The 20,218-nt window shown below is 49.2% G+C and overlaps 2 protein-coding genes across 6 annotated transcripts in view; one reads left to right on the top strand and one right to left on the bottom strand.

Annotated features, from left to right (window-relative positions):
* The window catches only part of Dnajc7 (DnaJ heat shock protein family (Hsp40) member C7), a 37,088-nt gene extending 27,872 nt beyond the window's left edge, over positions 1-9,216 (top strand). For all 4 annotated transcript variants that reach the window (XM_048365140.1, XM_048365137.1, XM_048365138.1 and 1 more), the window contains exons 9-14: positions 230-321; positions 3,856-3,929; positions 4,274-4,420; positions 5,067-5,219; positions 7,409-7,471; positions 8,916-9,216. In XM_048365140.1, the coding sequence (XP_048221097.1) occupies positions 230-321; positions 3,856-3,929; positions 4,274-4,420; positions 5,067-5,219; positions 7,409-7,471; positions 8,916-8,953 (567 nt within the window). In that variant the 3' untranslated portion in view covers positions 8,954-9,216. The remainder of the gene's footprint in view (positions 1-229; positions 322-3,855; positions 3,930-4,273; positions 4,421-5,066; positions 5,220-7,408; positions 7,472-8,915) is intronic.
* Positions 9,217-10,314: 1,098 nt separating this feature from the next.
* Positions 10,315-18,913, bottom strand: LOC125365773 (2',3'-cyclic nucleotide 3' phosphodiesterase). 2 transcript variants are annotated; one of them, XM_048366006.1, is made up of 4 exons: positions 18,776-18,913; positions 16,679-17,348; positions 13,529-13,665; positions 10,315-11,727 (listed from the first exon to the last, which is right to left on the bottom strand). In XM_048366006.1, the coding sequence occupies exons 1-4, from the start codon at positions 18,776-18,778 to the stop codon at positions 11,281-11,283; spliced, it is 1,257 nt and encodes a 418-aa protein (XP_048221963.1). In that variant the 5' UTR covers positions 18,779-18,913; the 3' UTR covers positions 10,315-11,280. The 2 variants fall into 2 exon arrangements, with proteins under 2 accessions (XP_048221963.1, XP_048221964.1); XM_048366007.1 differs by lacking the exon at positions 18,776-18,913 and adding an exon at positions 18,648-18,701.
* Positions 18,914-20,218: the final 1,305 nt, after the last annotated feature.

Genomic DNA, 20,218 nt, shown 5'->3' with positions numbered 1-20,218 from the left:
ACTAATGTGTACAAGTGGTTTATCCTTGCAGATAATTGTCTGGCTTGCATCACATAGTAAATTTGGTGTCCTGAGCTTTGAGATATTGGCTTTCCTAGTGATCAAGAACAAGAACTTAATATGATAGAGGGTCACAATGATTGATCTTATTAAGATTTTGAAGCCATTCTCATGGTTTTTGGGCTCTTCACTGAAGATGTGAAATGTGACTGCTCTCTCTCTCCTGAAGCTTAGGAAACTAGATGATGCAATAGAAGACTGCACTCAGGCAGTGAAGCTTGATGATTCTTACATAAAAGCCTACTTAAGAAGAGCTCAGTGGTAAGTGGCTCTGGAGGGCAGGGGGAAGAGGGATTTGCCACTGGCCTACCATGGGAATTGCATTGTGGATGATAAAGCAGACCCAGGGATGTTGTGAGGTCATTTGGTCCTTCCCCCTGCCTCTAGGTGGGATTGTTCCAGCCCTAGACTATCTTTATAGACCTCCAGCGGAGGAGATTGCACAAGCTCCCTCAGTCTCCCATGCCTGTGTCTAACGCCCCTCACGGTCAGTAAGTTTCCTCTGATGCCTGACCCACATTCCTTTTGTTAAAGTGTAAATCCATTTCCTTTAGAGATTTTATTTTGTGTTCACCTTTGCTCTAACTTGGCACAGTGCTTGGCACATCAGTGTTCACCAAGTAAATGTTTTGTTGAGTGAATGTATGGACTTGGGAGAGGGAAGAATACAGTATGTCTTGGAGGCAGTTGAAGGTTGTATCTGTTCTGGGTGAGGGATGATAATCTTGTAGTTGAAAGAGATTTAATCTGCCTCAGCTTCTCAGTAGCAGTGTAAGGAATCTTCTGAAATATTCTGGATGAGTAGACTATATGAGTGTTTTGAACTGACAGGTCTGTGTTTGACAAGGTGATTTATAAATCAGGATTATTATGCCTTCTGATAGTGCTTAGCTTTTCTTCAGAGTTTGGGTCCTCCCAGCTTCTTTGTTCATCTTACTCTTGAACACACAGGAACAGTATCAGGGACTAGGATGGACTGCTTTCAGAATTCATCTCTTCTGTACCAGCTGTGGTGGCACATGCCCATAATCCTAGCACTCTGGAGATGGAAGCAGGAAAATTGTGACTGTATCGCCAGCCTTGATGACATTTCCACAAAGTTATAGAAATATAGCTCAATACTAGAGTGTTTGTCTCACATACACTAGGCCTTAGGTTCAATCTTCAGCACTACAAGAAGAGAGAAATCTTATTATATATTATTCCCAAGCAGAGAAGAACTTAAAGAGCCTGAAGGAAAACGTATTTGTTGTATGCTGTCTTCCAGCACTTACTCCATCCCTTCTTAAAGCTTTCAGGTCCAAAGAATAGGGACAGTTGCCGATGCCTGGGAACTAGTTGTTAAAAGCTCCTCTGTCACATTTCATTTTCCCAAAATTATCACATTTAAAATGGAAAAAATTGCCACTGTTTGTCCTGCTGTGTCTTTTAAGTGAATTTTTTAACTGGATTACAGATTCTGTGAGACCAACTCCCTCATTTCATCTTTGCATACTACGAGTAGACAAAAGAGGAAGCTTGGGCTGGAGGTGTAGCTCAGTGATAAAGCATTTGCCTAGTGTTCACAGGGCCCTGGGTTTGATTCTCAGCATTCTCTCTCTTCCTAAAAGAAAAGGCAAGAGTATAGATGATTTAAAAAAAACAAAAAACAAAACTACCCTTTCTGGCTGGGAATATAGCCTAGTGGTAGAGTGCTTGTCTCACATACATGAAGCCCTGGGTTTGATTCCTCAGCACCACATATGTAGAAAAAGCCAGAAGTGGCCCTGTGGCTCAAGTGGTAGAGTGCTAGCCTTGAGCAAAAAGAAGCCAGAGACAGTGCTCAGGCCCTGAGTTCAAGCCACAGGACTGGCCGGGGGCGAGGGGTGGGGCGGGGAAGACCCCTTGATCCAACTAAAAACCTGCTTAACAGATACAGAATACTCTATAGATGAGGGTGTTCCTGCAGTTTTATATAAAATAGTAAAAAAAAAAAAAAAAAGGACTACCTAATGTCTAGTGGGAAGGGGGTAACTAGACACATGATTACTATGTTGGCCTGATATAATGAATGCTCTGTAGTGTTTAAAGAAGGACTGGGGAGCCAGGAATGTGGCTTAGTGGTAGAGTGCTTGCCTAGCATGCACGAAGCCCTGGGTTCCATTCCTCAGCACCACATAAACAGAAAAGGCTGGAAGTGGCACTGTGGCTCAAGAGATATAATGCTAGCCTTAAGCATAAAGAAGCCAGGGACAGTGCTCAGGCCCTGAGTTCAAGCCCCAGGACTGCTTTAAAAAACGGGGTGGGGGGGTGGGAGGTGGGACTGGGAAGAAAGCTGCTAGCAGATTCTGGATTTGTTAGGAAGACCATGAGATGAAGACTTATTTTCTTCCAGGAATTGCTTCTGATTAGATAAGTCATTTTTATGTTAGGAACAGGGTTGTCCTCGGAGTTGCTTTGCCTCAGATCCCATCACAGGGTGACAGCATGCATTGTTTTGCACAGCTGGCTGTGCATTTGGCAATAGTCCTCTCAAGCAGCTGGGCTTGATAAGACATACTGGAAATTAGCCCAGGCTAATTTACCAAAGAAGCCTGACCATTGCCCCAATCTATCATAAAACTATAGGCAGGCAGATGCCCAGTGTTTGTTGCATCTTACATTATAAACCCATTCTTTCCTTAAGGCTCTACTTATTTTTAAATTGGAAGTATTTTGAGGTTTTGAAAAAGTGTGCACTAGAATCCCTGTAGAATGGCTTTACAGATCCAAAAAGGTTGTCAGATCTATACCCAGGGGCTACGCTGTTTTCTTTTACTCTTACTACAGTACAACTTGTAGTTGTATTATACCTCATTCTGTAAATTGGTTCACTGAGCTCACAGAGCATTGGTTCTTTAAAGTTATAAATCAAGATATTTCCAGTAATTCAGAGATGTATTAAGATGCTGAGCTTCTTACATTGATAGCAATGTCCCTGCCCTGCCCCAGTGTGTGCAGAGATGGGATCTTGTGATGGCAGTGTCAGTCGAATCTCTTGTATGCAGCACTGTGGGGCTCTTCCATTCCCTGGCTGATGGGGTGTCTCTGGAGCAACCTCAGCGCATTAGGTTGGAAGCCAGTCTTGGTGCCAATGATCTTATTGGAACAGGGAAATGCTGTTTTCTTCTTTGGGAAAAATATTTTAAAGGTCTGGTAGTCAACCTAAGTTAGTTAGATTCTACTCATCTTAGCCAGATCCCCTCTTCTTTTGCCCTACTTGAAATAGTAGTAACACTGTGTTTAGAGTCCTTGTCTCTCAGATTGGTTGATCTTAATGGAACCATTTGCCAGCAGCTGCCACCTGAACTCAGTCATTTAATGGCTCACTAATCCCACCTTGACCCCAATTGGAACAATCCCTGCATGTTTATGGCGCCAAAGATTTCAAAGCTCTTTTGCAGCCACTTCATCTCACTTGGTAACTTTTTTTTCTTGTGTTTCAGTCCTGAGTAACCAAGTAGGTACCTTCGTGTTGCCTTTCCTGAGGCTATCCAGGTGCCTCTGGGGCTGCTCTGTACCACAAGGAACTTCTCAGCACTCAGAGCAGAGCATCACTCTGTTGCTTGGGTACAAGTTTCATGAGGCCTGTCTCTCTTTTTTTCCTTGAAGTCATAGCTAATTCTTTTTTTAAATTAAGGATTCTTCTGTTTTTCATGAAGCATCTTCCTAGAAGTGTGCCTCTTTTGCTTGAGCCATGCCTCTTTTCCTAGAATGATCCTTCCGACCATTGCTGTTTATATCTGAGCACTGTATTGCCCTGTACTTCCTTCTCAGTTACATGGACACAGAGCAGTATGAAGAAGCAGTACGGGACTATGAAAAAGTATATCAGACGGAGAAAACAAAAGGTAACAGGGTTTAAGAGCACTCATTTCTCTGAGAATGTGTGATCTTACTGTAGACCCTAAAACTGGACATAGGGTCATTTGAATCAAGGCTCAGGAATGTACTAGAGCTTATTTGAACACACCAGCCCAGAAGAAGTGAATGGAAGTCCTGGTTGGGTGCTTAGCACCTGTGTTCTGTTCCCATGTCTTCCCTACCACCTTCACTTCCTTCTTCTCCAGAAGAAAGCATCATAAAAGCCCCTTGCTTGGTTACCAAGACTTCTATTTTCTGGGCAGTTGGGTTTGGGACCTGTTGCTGGAAGCCAGAGTTGAATTTGTCCATTGATGCCATGTTCTCCCTCCAGAACACAAACAACTCCTTAAAAATGCACAGCTGGAACTGAAGAAGAGTAAGAGGAAAGATTACTATAAGATTCTAGGAGTGGACAAGAATGCCTCTGAGGATGAGATCAAGAAAGCTTACCGGAAACGAGCCTTGATGCATCATCCAGGTAGAGCTGGTGGAGAACGGTGCAGTGGGAGGAGCTCGGGTGGGCTTAGTTCACAGTAGGTGTCTCAGGTGGCTCTTTATTGGAAATAAGGGAATGCTGAGTTCTGTTATCTGCTAGATGATGGGAGGTACCAAATTGCAAAGTTATGCCCAGGGTGATCTTTTTCTTTTTCTTTTTTTTGGCCGGTCCCGGGCCTGAGTACTGTCCCTGAGCTTCCTTTTTTTTTTGTTTTGCCAGTCCCGGGCCTTGGACCCAGGGCCTGAGCACTGTCCCTGGCTTCCTTTTGCTCAAGGCTAACACTCTACCACTTGAGCCACAGCGCCACTTCTGGCCCTTTTCTGTATATGTGATGCTGGGGAATTGAACCCAGGGCTTCATGTATACAAGGCAAGCACTCTTGCCACTAGGCCATATCCCCAGCCCCATCCTGAGCTTCCTTTTGCTCAAGGCTAACACTCTACCAGATGAGCCACAGTACCACTTCTGACTTTTTCTGTTTATGTGGTGCTAAGGAATTGAACCCAGGGCTTCATGCATGCTAGGCAAGAACTCTGCTGCTAAGCCACACTCCCAGCCCGTGATCTTTTTCTTAAACTTTGTTTTCTTGAGATTGTAATTTCATGTGAATTGTTGTTCTTCCCTTCAGATCGGCACAGTGGTGCCAGTGCTGAGGTACAGAAGGAGGAGGAGAAGAAGTTCAAGGAAGTTGGAGAGGCCTTTACCATCCTCTCTGACCCCAAGAAAAAAACTCGTTATGACAGTGGACAGGACCTGGATGAGGAGGGCATGAATATGGGTGGTGAGTTGTTTGGGGCACCTGGGATGAACCTCATAGCCTGTGAGATGTTAGGAGCTTTTTTCCTCAGAACCCTCAGGGAGTCTGAGTATGTGATTCGTTGATATTCCCTCAGTGAGTATAAGTGTGAGACACTGTGTTGGGCCCTGGAAATAACAGAGGAATCAGCTGGGTGTCCCGACCTTCAGGGGTTTGTGAACTCCAGCTCCTGGGCCAAATCTGATCCTTTACCTAAGCAGAGTCATAGACGTGAAGTCAACCAAATAGGCACAGCAGGTTCACAGACTATAGAGTGAACTGTACAGAGCTCTGCAAGGAAAGGCCTACAGTATAGAAAAGTATCCCCTTCAGGGACAGGCAGAGAGCTGTGAGAAGAAAAAGAGGGTACTAGATGCAGTCATTGGTAGTGGTGAAGCCAGCAAGCAGCTGGATCAGACCTCAGAAGGCTTTCAGGGTTATATGCAGTAAGGAACATGGACCTCTTCTATTAGCTGGAAGTTCTTTTATCTCACCACAGGACTGTATGCCAGCTGATATTTGTATGTGTAAACCCTCACAGATGATAATTTCCAAAAGAGACAACATGACATGAACAAATGTCATCAATGTTTCTGCTCACAGAGGGCTTAGTCAGAGATAATGGAAGTCCTGAGCTTGGCATGGCAATGAACCACCATCTCTTTGGCCAGCCCTTTCTCTTCCACTAAGAAAATCTGTGCATCTTGGGGATATGGCCTAGTGGCAAGAGTGCTTGCCTCGTATACATGAAGCCCTGGGCTCAATTCCCCAGCACCACATATACAGAAAACGGCCAGAATTGGCGCTGTGGCTCAAGTGGCAGAGTGCTAGCCTTGAGCAAAAAGAAGCCAGGGACAGTGCTCAGGCCCTGAATCCACAGCCCAGGACTGGCAAAAAAAAAAGAAAAAATATGCAGATCAGCAGTAAAGCCAAAGCCCTTAGATATTGTGAGAGAAGGTTTTATCCCTAGCACAATCAATACAAAGAAAGCTGGTAGCTCCTGGGTTACAAGTGCCTTAGATTCTAGAATGAGAGATGTAAAAGGTCTATATAATAACTATGCGCCAGTGGCTCACGTCTATAATCCTAGCTACTCAGGAGGCTGAGATCTGAGGTCATGGTTCAAAGCCAGCATGGGCAGGAAAGTCTGTGAGACTTACCTCCAATAAACTACCCCCAAAAAAGCCAGAATTGGAGTCCTCTCCAGTTAGGGGTGAGATTGTGCATATGTACTCCAGTAATAAAACATCTTGCTCTGCCCAGCAGTTGAAATTAGCTAAGCAATTGAAAGCTGTTGAAGTTTTTAAAGTGGGAGTTGTGTGGACTAGATTTTGGCTCTTGAAATACATGGTGGGGGATGGTGTTAAAGATCTAGATGGAGGGAAGACTCATTAAGTAGGAAAGGGTTGTAAAATGGTGGCAGGTGTAGCAGGCGTTGGTTGTTCATAACATTGTTAAGGTCGAAGGAGAGGACTAGTTGAAAGAGACTTTGCTACTGGGAGCCACATCTGGGCCAGTGAATCCAGGAAGATGAACACAGGAGATGAACACAGGGATCCGCTGGCGGAAATTAGGGCTGAGGCCCCTAGGCTGCTGTGGCCTGGCGAAAAGAGCACAGTGCCATTTGCAGGTCGTGTGAGCTGTGCTTTTCCTACCCATGTGATCTTGTACCAATTACTTGAAACCCCTCCATTTTCTACTGCATGCAATTGAGAGTATGTAACATTTCCCTGGTAATTGTTACTGAAAGTAAGTAATAACCATTATGCAGAGTGTTCAGAACAGTCATTAGTGCAAGTAAAAGATGTGGAATCAGACAATATAGTAAATCACATATCTTATCCCTAAATTGACTTTGGTAGCATTGAAGTGCTACAGGTTAGGCTGTACTGTAGCAGCTCCAGCATTTCAAGGAGACAGTGTGAAGTGTAATTGGCATTCCCAGTGAGACAGTCTAGCTGAGCAGTTAGAAGCCAAGAAATCTTGGGAGGGGGAAGGGACCGTGTCCTGTAGCTGGGAGCAGCAGCACCGTTTGCATAGGTTGGGCAGATTTGCTGTCCTCTAGGCTGAAGTGCTAGGGAAGGAGGGAAGTATTACTCTTAGGGAATAATGCATCGGAGACTCCATACTTTTCTAATTTTTCTCCTTTCTGTTCTTCCCATGCTCTTCATCAGATTTCGATGCAAACAATATCTTCAAGGCATTCTTTGGTGGTCCTGGGGGCTTCAGCTTTGAAGGTAGGTGTACTGCTGTTCTTAGGAGTTCCCACATCATAAGTCAACACCAACTTTGACTAGGCAGCTCTTTGTGCAGCTGCGTAGTGTACCCAGGGCATCCATCCTCTTAGGTGTTGGTGAGGAGGCTCCCGGGCACAGCATGCTTGGGGATTATTAGTTGCATATCCTGGCAGGGTCAATAGAGTCTGTAAATGGAGTTACCAGGCTTCTCTATGAGATTGAAAACACTCATAAAATGTTCTCTCCCAAGTGTGGTGTGGCTGGGTGTCAGTAGTTCATGTCTGTAATCCTACCTATCTAGAAGGCTGAGCCCAGGTAGAAGGGTCCAGGAGAATTTATTTTATGTTTATTGGTTGTGGGGCTTGAACTTGGGGCCTGGTTGTTGTCTCTGAGCTCATTTGCTTAAAGCTAGCACTCTACCACTTGAGCCACAGTACCACTTTTGGCTATTTTTGAATAGTTTATTGGAGATAAGAGTCTCATGGATAGTTTTCCTGCCTATACTGGCTTTTAACTGCAATCTTCAGATCTGACTCCTGAGTAGCTAGGATTATAGACATGAGCCACTAGCACACCCAGTTTCCTGAGACTTTTTTTTTTTTTTCTTGCCAGTCCTTGGGCTTGAACTCAGGGCCTGGGCTCTCTAGTCCCTAAGCCTCTTTTTGCTCAAGCCTACTAGCACTGTACCACTTAGGCCACAGCACCACTTCCGGCATTTTCTGTTTATGTGGTACTAAGGAATGGAACCCAGGGTTTCATGCATGCTAACCAAGCATTCTACCACTAAGCCACATTCCTGGCCCTCCATGAGACTTTTATCTCCAATTAGCCACAAAAAGCTTTGGAGCTTTGGCTTAAGTGGTAGAGGACCAGCCTTAAGTGAAAAAGCTAAAGAAGAGTGCCTAACTAGACTTTGAGTTCAAGCCCTAGTACTGGCACACATATGTGTGTGGTATGCCACATGCAGTGGCTCACACCTGTAATCCTCACTATTCAGGAGGCTGAGATCTGAAAATTACGGTTCAAAGCCAGCCTGGGCAGGAAAGTCCATGAGACTCTGTCTCCAGTTAACCATTAGAAAACCAGCAGTGGGGCTATGGCACAAAGTGTAGTAGAAGGGTGGTTTGAGCAAAACAGCTCAGGGACAGTGCCCAGTTCATAAGTTCAAGCCCCATAAATGGCCAAAAAAAAACCCCAAAAAAACAGTAGTAGTAAGTGTAGTGTGGCTATGGTATAGAACAATTCTCCAGTCCTAGATTCCATCCCAGCACTACACACACACACACAACTGTTCCTTCTTGCACTCCAGCCTAGGTTATTTTATACACTTAGGGTTTCTGTGTTGGAGCTGTAGCTACTTTTGAAGATTTTTACGTAACCATCAGTGATCTTCTCTGTAATAACTTCTGTGAAACAACTAACAAGTCTTTCTTTTTCTTTTTAGCATCTGGTCCAGGGAATTTCTTTTTTCAGTTTGGCTAATGAAGGGCAACCATCTAGAACCCAGAAAATGCAGACTTGCTCAGTTTAACCTTGAATGTGGACACAGTTCACCACCTCCCTTCATCACGTTTCTGTGTACCTAGAGCAGTTTCGTTTTCTCAGTTGGGTGCCCTGTGTCTGTGTGAGTGGGGTGAAGGAAAGGGAGCCAGCACCGAAGACTGGGGAGGGGAGGGAGGCTGGGGGGTGGACAGGGAGGCAGCTTGTGAATTTTTGTTTTACTGTTTAACTTTATTAAAAAAGAATAAAATGTTTTGACCCTTTGTGGCCCTTTGCTCTGACAGTTGCTTTGTGTCCTTCCAGTCTGCTGGGCAGGGCTGAGCCCCCAGTATGGAGCTGACCTCAACATGGGGTTGACAGACAAGAGGGACATGAGTCCAGAAAGCATGCTCATCTTACATTGGGGCCACCAGAGATCACGTGTTCAAAGCTCACATAGGAGCGTTAGGCAGGTGCTAACCTGGATGGGACTGCTCCCACAGTTCTCACTGCCATTAGAGGCTGAGGGACACTGAGGCAGAACAAAATCCTGCCTCTTTCATGGTGGCACAGGCATCTCCAGAGCTCACGTCTAGTTACTGCATTAGGCTTGTGTGTTTAGAAACCATTCTGCAGATACCACTTCACTTCCTTTTCTGTAGACAGGAGATGAGCTGAGGAAGGAAGCCATGGTGTGTGTCCTGCTGCTCTGACAAGCTGTTCAAGACAAGAATCCACCTAGGTGCTCTGGGCAGATGGACGTGGGGCTCTGAATCTTGGGTTTTTTGGTACTCTTAAAGAGTAGAGACAGCTAAGGGGAGATCTTCAGCCAGAGCTGAGACATGATTTCTTTGAACTCTGCCCTTTACAAAGGTCTACTGTCTTTTGGCACCTACGGCCATGCTGAAATGATTTGGTTAGGCCTAGGACATTTCTTAGACAAGCCCTGTTGGCCTGCAGCTGTTGCACATTAGGTCTTTGCATGTGTTTGAAGAGCACTGACTTTAAAATGGCCTTCCCCATGGAACTGGGGGAAAAACCTGTGCTTAGGAATCCTGGGTCTTGCTGGGAAGTGTTTCTGATGAGCCTGTGGCCCTAGTTAATGGGAGGGATTTTGTGCTCTGCATCCCTGGCTTCCAGCCACCCCCCGCCTTCTGAATGTGAAGCCAGCCTCTTTTATTCTGACACTTTCATGAAAGCCAACACTGTTCTGCTGCCCAACCTCATTACAGCTGTGCCCAGACTGGAGAAGGGAGACAGGACCGATGGCCCCAAGCAATGGGACAAAGACAGTCCTAATGTACCCAGCCCTAGCCCTAGGGAAGGCTGAACTGGAGACAGAACGGTAAGCAAGACCACGAGTCTAAGATTAACATGATTTATTTATTTCATTATCAGTCTTACAAGTTGCTGACATGGGGCAACCAGGATAGGAACTTAAAACACTTTTGTTGAGTGACAGCTCGATTAGCATGGTCTGGTTATTAAGCTGTGGAAAGCACCTCAAGAAGCACAGCACATGGAGCAGAAGAGCAGATAGTACTTGCCCTCAGCTAGTGGTCCCGGGACCTCCGCTGGCTCTTAGTATCCACCAGTCCCCTTGAGGGAAGGCCTAGGCAGTACCAGGGAGGCAAGATCGTCTAGACAGATAGCAAGGAAGGCAGTTAACTTCCCTGGTCATGTGTCTTTGGCTTTGATCTCTCAGGCCCACAGCAGAGCGCATCCCCTCTTGGGGTGAGGCCAGTAAGCAGTCTTGGACATGGCTACTGCTTATCACTCTTTTTTGTTTTTCCCTAGTTATCAAGGGCCTAGTTACATAGGGCCTTGGGACCAAAGGTGAGAGGGTAAGCCCCTTTTTCCTACCCTGGCAAATAACCCCAGCCTTCCTAGAGCTATAAATGAGTTAAGAAATGGGATCAGAGCCCAGGGACCCTCTCCAAAGTCATTGCCTCTTTCCTCCTCCGGTCAGCAGGGTATGTGCAGCTGTGGACAGTTCTGGGCTCCGGGCCGGTCAGCCAGCTCTTGGGGATCAGGGGCAGCTCCAGCCCCAACACCCCAGCATGATCAGCTCAGATTCCTGAATGGTGTCCACCCGCCTGCCCACCTTGTGTTGAGAGCTTGAGTGTTAGGGGAACGGGGCAGGGAGGGAGAGGCAGTTACTTTACAAGTTGTTTTGGTTGGGTTTTTGTTTTGTTCTTCAAAGTTACAGATAGGTTAACAGTAAAAACAAAACACGAAACAAAAATCATAACATAAAAACCAAGCCGAGGGCATGGTTGCCCTACACCTGCTCCCTTCTACAGAGCAGGGGTGCAGAGTGGGAAGCGCCCTCATATGATGGTGCAGGACTGCAAGGCACCCCCCTTCCGGCTGCCATGTGTGGGCACAAGTTTGCCCTTCCCGTAGTAACCGGTGAAGATGGCCTTGACCTCGATCTTCTTGGCCAGGTTCAGCATCCAACACCCTTTGCCCAAGGAATAGAGCTTGCCCCGGGAGAGCTGACCCACCTCCTCACCTTGGCTGCCCCCCTTCTCCTGCCGCACAATATCCAGGAGGTCTAGGCCTGTCTGGTTGGCCTCCACATCGGCCGCACAGCCCAGGGTGATGTGAGCGCGGCTCCCCCGGGGCAGGCTCTCTGCTAACAGCTTGTCCACATCATTTGGCCACAACTGCAGCTCCTGCTCACTCAATTCCACCCGGGCCCCTGTTGTCCTGGGTGTCACAAAGAGGGCAGAAATGGTCAGTGTGAAGGCCTTCATGTAAGATTTCTTCACCACCTAGGGGAGAGTGAGAAAAGAGGGGCTCGAGTTAGAATGACAGCTGGCCAAGAGTGGGTGAGCCCTGGAGAACAGAAAGGTCAGCCCTGAAGCAGGTGTGGAGGTCTTAGATACTATGTTGAAAATGAACTCTACAACTTGTGGGTGAGGACTGAGGGGGAAAAACAGAGGGTGAGAGAAGGGGTGACACTGTCCAAAATGTATTCTTAGCCCACCACTGGTGGTTCGCGCATGTAATCCTAGCTACTCAGAAGGCTGTGATCTGAGGATCACAGTTCAAAGCCAGCCTCGGCAAAAAAAAAAAAGTCTGTGAGACTCTTGGCTCCAATGAAATCACACAAAGCCAGAAGTGGCGCTGTGGCTTGAGGGGTAGAGTGCTAGCCTTGAGCAGAGGAAGTTCAGAGACAGTGACCAGGCCCTGAGACTGCAAGCCTTGGGACTGGCAAAAAGAAATGTATTTTTCACCTGACAAGTTAACTGTAACTCCTCTGTACATCACCTTGATGATAACAATTTCTTAACGTTTAAAGCATAAAAAATAAAATCTTGCAGCGCACAGCCTTGCTGATGGCACCTCTCAGGTTAGTGTAAGGACAGCCAGACTTCCTGCGCCCAGACCTCGTCCCCCCACTTGCTGGGCTCAGGGCTTTGAACACCCTAGCTTTTCTGCCTTGATCTAATCACCTGCGAACCGAGGAGAACATGAGAGCCTTCCTTGGGATTAACTAGTTGGCTCAAAAGCCTGGAGTGCACCAGGCTCACCGTACCTGCTACTGCTGTGACTACTCAGATCCTTCCGCTACCAGGTCAACACCCAGAGGGGCTGCTCAGAATCTCCTCTTCATACTGTAGTTTATACCTGACCATACGCTGGATTTTACCTGATTCTTGGAGATAACTCATTTTCTCCCATCTGACCTAACGGTTAAAATTGGTTTCATTCCCAGATCTTTGTCCTGACAGTGTCTGACATGGAAGATGCTTTGTAAGTTTTGCTAAGTGATTGGTCAGAGATGTGGTGCCAGATATTATATACTTGTCATTCCACTTGGCTAGGTGAACAAAAAAAAGGGAAACAAAATGTGGCCCTGCAGGAGCTAGCATTTGAGTGTGAGGAGGCCAAGCAGATCAAATGGTGCATGAACCTACCAGGGGAGGGGACACCGGGCCACTTAAGGCCTACAAAGCCACTCAGTACAAGATGGGACACATACACTTCCCCACCAGCTGTCTGTATGGATCATTCTGTGTGGCCAAGAATGATATAAATACCAAGATGGCTCTTGGCAGATAAAAAAGTTCCCCACCCATGATAGATGGGAGGTCAGGGAACCTCCTCAGGCAGAGGAGGCTGCCCACTGCCCGCCATTGGCTGTGGCACAGTGCCATCCAGGTGGTGGGGAAGGGTCTAGTACTCGAGCCAAATCTACTCCCTCCCTCTGGACCAAGGCTAGGTCCTAGGCCAGGACTAAACCAAAGCCTCTGCACACCCAGCTTCCCAGGACGCCTAGACTGTAGGATTTATCACGGGTTTCAAGATGCCACCCAGCATCCCGCTGAAGCTACAGACCAGAAAGGCACACCTGGGGGGGGGGGGGGGCAGGCTCCTGAGAATGGCATTTGAGGTGTAGGAACGAACAGTGGGAAGGGAAAAGTGTGGGGCTGGAGGAAGTCTGTTTCTATCCAGCTGCTGCTTGGTGTCTGCTCCTGCCTGGCTGACTGGCACCAGCCCCAGAAGATACTGCAGCCCGTTTGCCCCCCACCCTCCCATCTCTACCCAGTGTCTTCAGAGAACACTTACATCCTGCTGGGCATATTCATCGGCCCCAGGGGCCTTCCCATAGTCACAGAACTTGGTTGTGCAATGCAGCACGCCTGGGGGTCTCTTTTCAAAGTAGCTGAGCAGTTCGATCTTTCCGTGTTCATCCCCAGAGATAACTACAGGAGAGAGAGGACGCAGTCAAAGCAGGGGAGCAGGGCCTACCCACAAAGACCCCACAGGCCTAGGGGAAAAACCCCAACATGGTGCACAAATCTTAGAGCAGTCCACTACATCACTCCTGTTACTTGAGCGCCCTCATAGCAGCCTTGGCATTATGAAGTGTTTGAGGGCTGGTGATAAGAGTGGTGGATTGGGGCTGGGGATATGGCCTAGTGGCAAGAGTGCTTGCCTCACATACATGAGGCCCTGGGTTCAATTCCCCAGCACCACATATACAGAAAACGGCCAGAAGTGGCGCTGTGGCTCAAGTGGCAGAGTGCTAGCCTTGAGCAAAAAGAAGCCAGGGACAGTGCTCAGGCCCTGAGTCCAGTCCCCAGGACTGGTCAAAAAAAAAAAAAGAGTGGTGGATTACTTGCCTAGCAAAGCCTTGGAAAGAAGAGACCACAAGAAAAGAAAAAGCCAGCAACCTCCCTGGCTTCCGTATGTAGATTTCTGTGCCAGTCCTGAAGCTTGAACTCAGGGCCTTGACGTCCCTGAGCTGCTTTTGCTCAAGGCTAGCACTATACACGTAAGCCACAGCTCCACTTCTGGCTTTTTTGGGGGTAGTTTATTGGAGCTAAGTCTCACAGACTCTTTTACCTAGACTGGTTTCGAACTGTGATCCTCAGATCTCAGCCTCCTGAGTAGCTAGGATTAGAGGCGTGAGCTATAGGTGCCTGGCTAGTGTGCAGCTCTTTTACATTTTTTCCCCCTAGAATCTAAGGCATTTGTAACCCAGGGATAGGCAGCACGAGCCGAAGGACTGTGGATATCCACATGTCACACCTAGGAGGGGAAAGTGAGTTGTGAAAAGTGCACAGAATGAAAAGGGGTGGTGGTGGTAGAGCTGGGAACAATGGGATCAAGTGGGAAGTGCCAGAAAGCAGAAAACATAAGAACATCCTGCCACTTACTAGCCATTTGGTCTGGGGCAAGTGGTTGATGCTTCCCTCGATCCACTACGATAATTAGGGTCACACACCCTAATTTCCTCAGGACCACCCAGAACTATTAGTGCCATTTCACGGGAGGAGGAGGGATATGTGTGATCATGATGACCACAAATACACAGTGTGTGCAGGCTTGCTGGGAGGAGGAGAACCTACAGAGGGCCTGCTGTAGGAAGAAAACCCCAGGGCACAGTGTGTGAACTTATGAGTGTCTGAGTTCATGTTCCAGACTCCAAGCCTTGAGGCTGCCTTCAGAGTCACTAGCTTTTTCCTGTTTGTTTCCAGATTAATCCCTGTAAGGATGTCTGTCACCATCCCCTGGGGAAAAAGATGTCTACTCCAGAGCAGACCTGGTCGTCCAGTCTGACACCTGTCTGGATGCATCTCTGGCAGAGCACAGTGTAGCAGTCACACCCAGGGAAGTGGCACCAGCTCGGAACAGCGGCCCTCCTGGGGCTTTTCCCCTCATGCTCTTCACGGGCGCAGGGCTGACTCCAGGTCCTGGGCACTGTAAGCACCATGTTAGCCTGCAGAGTTCCAGCCCAGGAGCCCGTAACAAGTTCTCTGAGAACTTACACAGGCAACAAAGAGCTACCTTCCGAGTAGTAGGGGCAAAAACAAAAGAAAAAAAGGAAAGAAACAGGTTATTTCAAGTATGCAGGCCATCTGAAATTGGGGGGACTAGAAATGGCTTAAAGCCATCGGTAGGTTGGTTAGTGGGTGACTTTCGTCCAGTCGGCCACTGCAGAAAAATGAGGCCCACCAAGACCCTTCTCAATCTGAGACAAAAAAAAAGGTTATGTTGGAGCCTTTTAAAAGGCTCAGGGTGGGGCCGGATATGGCCTAGTGGAAAGAGTGCTTGCCTCGTATACATGGGTTCGATTCCCCAGCACCACATGTATAGAAAACAGCCAGAAGCGGTGCTGTGGCTCAAGTGGCAGAATGCTAGCCTTGAGCAAAAAGAAGCCAGGGACAGTGCTTAGGCCCTGAGTTCAAGGCCCAGGACTGTCAAAAAAAAAAAAAAAAAAAGGCTCAGGGTTCAGGAAAGAACCCTACTAGAAAACTGGGAGGGGTCCCAGACTCCAGGACACAAGAGTCACCTCTGAGCCAGCTTCTCCATGTGGAAAGGGAGAGGACCTGCACTGGCGTGAGATGGTTCTTCAGAGCCACAGGGGTGTGCCAGCCAGCCAGGCCTGCGATCCATCCCTAGAGAAGCCACAGCAAGACTGCTTTCAGGTGTAGGGGTGTGTGTGTGTGTCCGTGTCCGTGTGTATGTATTTTTGTGGTTTGAGAGCATGTCATATTGTTCTGAAACTTGGTTCTGTTTTAAAAATGCCTTTGACAACACTGAGCTACAATCTCCCTCCACCGTCATATATATGGTCACATGCCTTGTGTCATTTGTCTTTCCCACCTCTCAGATTGGGATGGCAGTCTAGATCCAGGATGGCAAAGGGTACTGGGGAAACAAATTGCTAGAAAGAAAGGTGCTTTGGCCAGGCACCGGTGGCTCACACCTGTAATCCTAGCTACTCAGCAGGAGACCGAGATCTGCGGATCACAGTTCAAAGCCAGCCCAGGCAGGAAAGTCTGTGAGACTCTTCTCTCCAATTAATCACCTGTGGTGCTGTGGCTCAAAGTAGTAGAGCACAGGGACAGCGCCCAGGCCCAGAGTTCAAGCCCCATGACTGCCAAAAATAAATGAAGGAAGGAAGAGAGAGAGAGAGAGAGAGAGAGAGAGAGAGAGAGAGAGAGAGAGAGAGAGAGAGAGAGAGAAAGATGCTGTGGACAGTACCCATATTCCTACCCGAGTCCCACTCCGCAGTGCTACCTCTGGTGGGGATCATTTTGCTTCTGGCTGGTCCTGGTGCCTGGTGAGCCTCCCTCTGCCTTCCCTACCTCACACCCTCTCTCCCTAGAGCCCAGCATCTGTGCCCGGCAATGCCAACTTACAAATGAGACACAGTGCGCAGGGGCTTCGCCTCCCCGCCCCCCCACCCCCGTCCCCCATGCCACGTACAGTGTTGCAGCTCCTTCTTGAAGGCCTTGTGGCTCCCCAGCTCCTCCAGGAAGACCTGGCCAGCTTTGCGTAGGGTGTCAGAGCACTTCTGGGTCAGGAACCAGCCGAAGTAGAGTGGCAGGAAGTCCTTCTCCAGGCCAGGCTTCAGCTTCTTCAGGTCATCGGCCGACAGCTGCCACTGGTTCTTCTCCTTGAGCTGGGCGCAGTCCAGTCTCCACGCGGTCTTGGGTTCTACCAACGCCACCTGGTACTGGTACTGGTCGGCCATTTCGAAGAGCTGTTCCAGCCGCTCCCGCTCATGGTTGGTGTCATCCAGCACAAGCACTCGTATGTTCCGGCGGCAGTAGGCAGCCAGCTCCCCGTCCAGCTGCTTGTACTCATCCGGGAAATCTCCTCGGCTGCCTGGGGTGATCTTGTGCGCATCAGCAGACACCATCTTGGTGCCATCGTGGTACTTATCCACGATGGCCCGAGCCAGGGTGGACTTGCCGCTGCCAGGCAGGCCCCGCAGGATAAAGAGTGTCTTGCACTGGTGCAGCACGGCCACCGTGTCCTCATCCTGAAGGAAGGGAAACTGCAGCTCGGGCTTGTCCTTGGCCCCCGAGGATGACATTTTGCGAAAGAAGATCTTAGGCAGAAATGTGTGGCTCTTCCGGGAGAAGCTGGTGTTCTGTGTGAGGAAGGAAGAGGAGACGGTGAGCCCAGGTCCCTCTCGGCCAACCCACCAGCCTGTGCCACCCTGTGCCACCGCTCCACTGGTGCTATTTTCTGGGTCACTGGAGAGAAAGATTCATGGGACTTCTGCAGGATCATCAGACCTTCACCTCTGAGTAGCTAGGATGACAGGCAAGGGCCACCAGGACCTGGCTTTCTAGCCTAGTCCCTAGTCCTCACTGGGAAGCCCAGCTCAGAAATCCTTAGGCTTGGGCTGGGGATATGGCCTAGTGGCAAGAGTGCCTGCCTCGGATACACGAGGCCCTAGGTTCGATTCCCCAGCACTACATATACAGAAAACGGCCAGAAGCGGTGCTGTGGCTCAGGTGGCAGAGTGCTAGCCTTGAGCGGGAAGAAGCCAGGGACAGTGCTCAGGCCCTGAGTCCAAGGCCCAGGACTGGCCAAAAAAAAAAAAGAAATCCTTAGGCTTGTCTTAAAGGCCCCCTGGGCTCCTGAACATCTTACCAGGTGGGGAGGGGGGTGGTGTTTTTCTCTAGGAGGAGGATCTCGGTGAAGTTGGGCTATGGGGGTGAGAGGTGGACCTTACTAAAGTTCCCTAACCTCTTCCTCTCCTGAGCCCAAGGATCACCCACTGCTGCCCAGCCAGAGAAGAGCGAATGCGGCTGGAAGAACATGCAGAGCAGGCCCCGTCTGACTTGATATTCTTGGCACTTTCTGAAAGATGTTCTCTTTGGAGATCCAGGCGCTCTATCTGGGCAAAGCCACAGCTGCCGTGGTTCTGGGTGTGCATGAGAGGGTGGGGGTGGAGGAGGGTCCCCCAAAGACCGCCTCCCTTCTCCCCAACAATGGCAGCAACAGATAATACTCTCTTGTCTGGAATGGGAGGGGGGACAATGGTCCCACAGAGGGCTGGTGGGGGGGGCAGGGCAGGAGAGCACTGGACAAAGGGCCTCATTCACTGCCTGCCACCAACTCCTCTGCCCTCTCTCCGGTTGTACCCCACCACCACCACCACCACCACCACCACACACACACAGTCGTGATCTCTGTGCCTGCCCCAGGCCTGGGCAGCACACGGCACCCCCCTGGGTGTCCGCGGGACCTCTCTGGGACACTTGTTTTCCTAACTGCTGAAAGCAACAGGTAACAACTGGGAACTCGGCCGGAGATGGGCAAGGAAAGGCTGCCCGGGGCGAGCTCAGCAGGTGCTGCCCCAGCCCTGGTCCCCCGCCCCCCCCCCCCGGGTCCCCAGCCCGAGTCCCCGGGCCCAGACCCTGCAACCCCGCTCCCCTACCTTCGGGTTGCGCTGGAACACCCCGAATTCAATTCCGGAGCCCAACCCGGGGTCCTCATTTGCATGCCACTTCCTCCCGAGAATGCACCCCCCCACCCACCCCTCCCGGCCCCACGCCGCGAGCTCACCATGATGAGTGGGCGCCACGGTCGCCGCCTTTGCGGGCACCAGCTCTCCAGGGCCGCCCGCCTGCGCGAGGGACACGGCGGGCTCCGGGCGCGCGCGGCTTTTCATAGCCGGAGGCGGGAGGGGCGGGGGTGGCGGGGAGGCGGGGGGTGGCAGCCGGTATCTGCGCATGCGCGAAGGACACGGCCAGCTCCGGGCTGGCGGTGGCTTTTCATAGCCCCCGGCAGGCGCCGGGCTCTGCGCATGCGCGCAGGGGGGCGGGGAGCGGGGAACCACAAGAAGTGAAACTCGAAACTGTGGATTCCGGGAAGGAGCGGGGCGTCCCGCCGGGGCTGCACCTGCACTTGCACCCTGACGGGGCCTGCCGGGAGTCTCTGCTTCCTCACATCGGTTAATCATTAACTTCTTTTCCTTGCTTTATTTTATTTTTATTTTTTTGCCAGTCCTGGGGTTTGAACTCAGGGCCTGAGCACTATCCCTGGCTTCTTTTTGCTCAAGGCTAGCACTCTACCACTTGAGCCACAGCGCCACTTCCCGCTTTTTCTGTGTATGTGGTGCTGAGGAATTGAACCCAGGGCTTCGTGCATGCTAGGCAAGTACCCTACCACTAAGCCACATTCCCCGCCTATTTTTTATTTTTAACTTTAAAAACAAAAATATCTTTAAGTAGATGTACCCAAGAGGTTTCAGCAAGGGAATGAGGGCAATACCCTGCATCTTGATCAGTGTCACCCCATTGCCTCCCTTACCTTTCCCGATTCCACCCATCCCCCTCGTTACATGGTTCCATTTTCATATATGTACATTGAATGACTATTCACACACCCTTCCTCTCTCCATCCATCATCCCTGTTTGGTCTCCTCCCCACCACAAACCCCTAAAAAAGTTTCAGCTTCCTGGCTGGCGTTCATATTGTTAAGCAGTTCATTAGTTCAGAGGAGTTTCACCACTGGAATCCTCCCTTGAGCATACCATACTTGTCCATTTGTTTGCACATAAATACATATGATCATGTCTATGTGTTCATGTTTATCATTTAGATCTAACTTCCTCATTTGAGAAGAAAATTGTGCAGTTTGTCTCTCTCAGCCTGAGTTACTCCACTTAACATATTTTTCCTAGATATATCCATCTCCCTACAAATGACATATTATTCTTCCCAATAATTTCCAGGATACACATACACACACACACACACACACACACACACACACACACACACACGTCCTATCAGAGATGTTCTTGATCCATTCATCCCTTGCAGGGCAGTCTGGGTTGTTTCCATCACCATGGCTATGGTGAACGGTGCAGGATTGAACGTGGGTGTGCAGGTGTCTTTACTGTATCCTGTCATAATATTCTGAATCATTGTTTTCATTTCTTCTGTGAGGGTCTCCTATTGAAAATGAACAGAGGTGAGGGGGCAAAATGACAGACTCAGGGT

The sequence above is a fragment of the Perognathus longimembris genome, chromosome 17 (genome assembly GCF_023159225.1).
Source record: "Perognathus longimembris pacificus isolate PPM17 chromosome 17, ASM2315922v1, whole genome shotgun sequence".
Taxonomy (NCBI): Eukaryota; Metazoa; Chordata; class Mammalia; order Rodentia; family Heteromyidae; genus Perognathus; species Perognathus longimembris.
The sequence above is the reverse complement of the archived record's forward strand: the minus strand, read 5'-3'. Positions and strand labels throughout refer to the sequence as shown.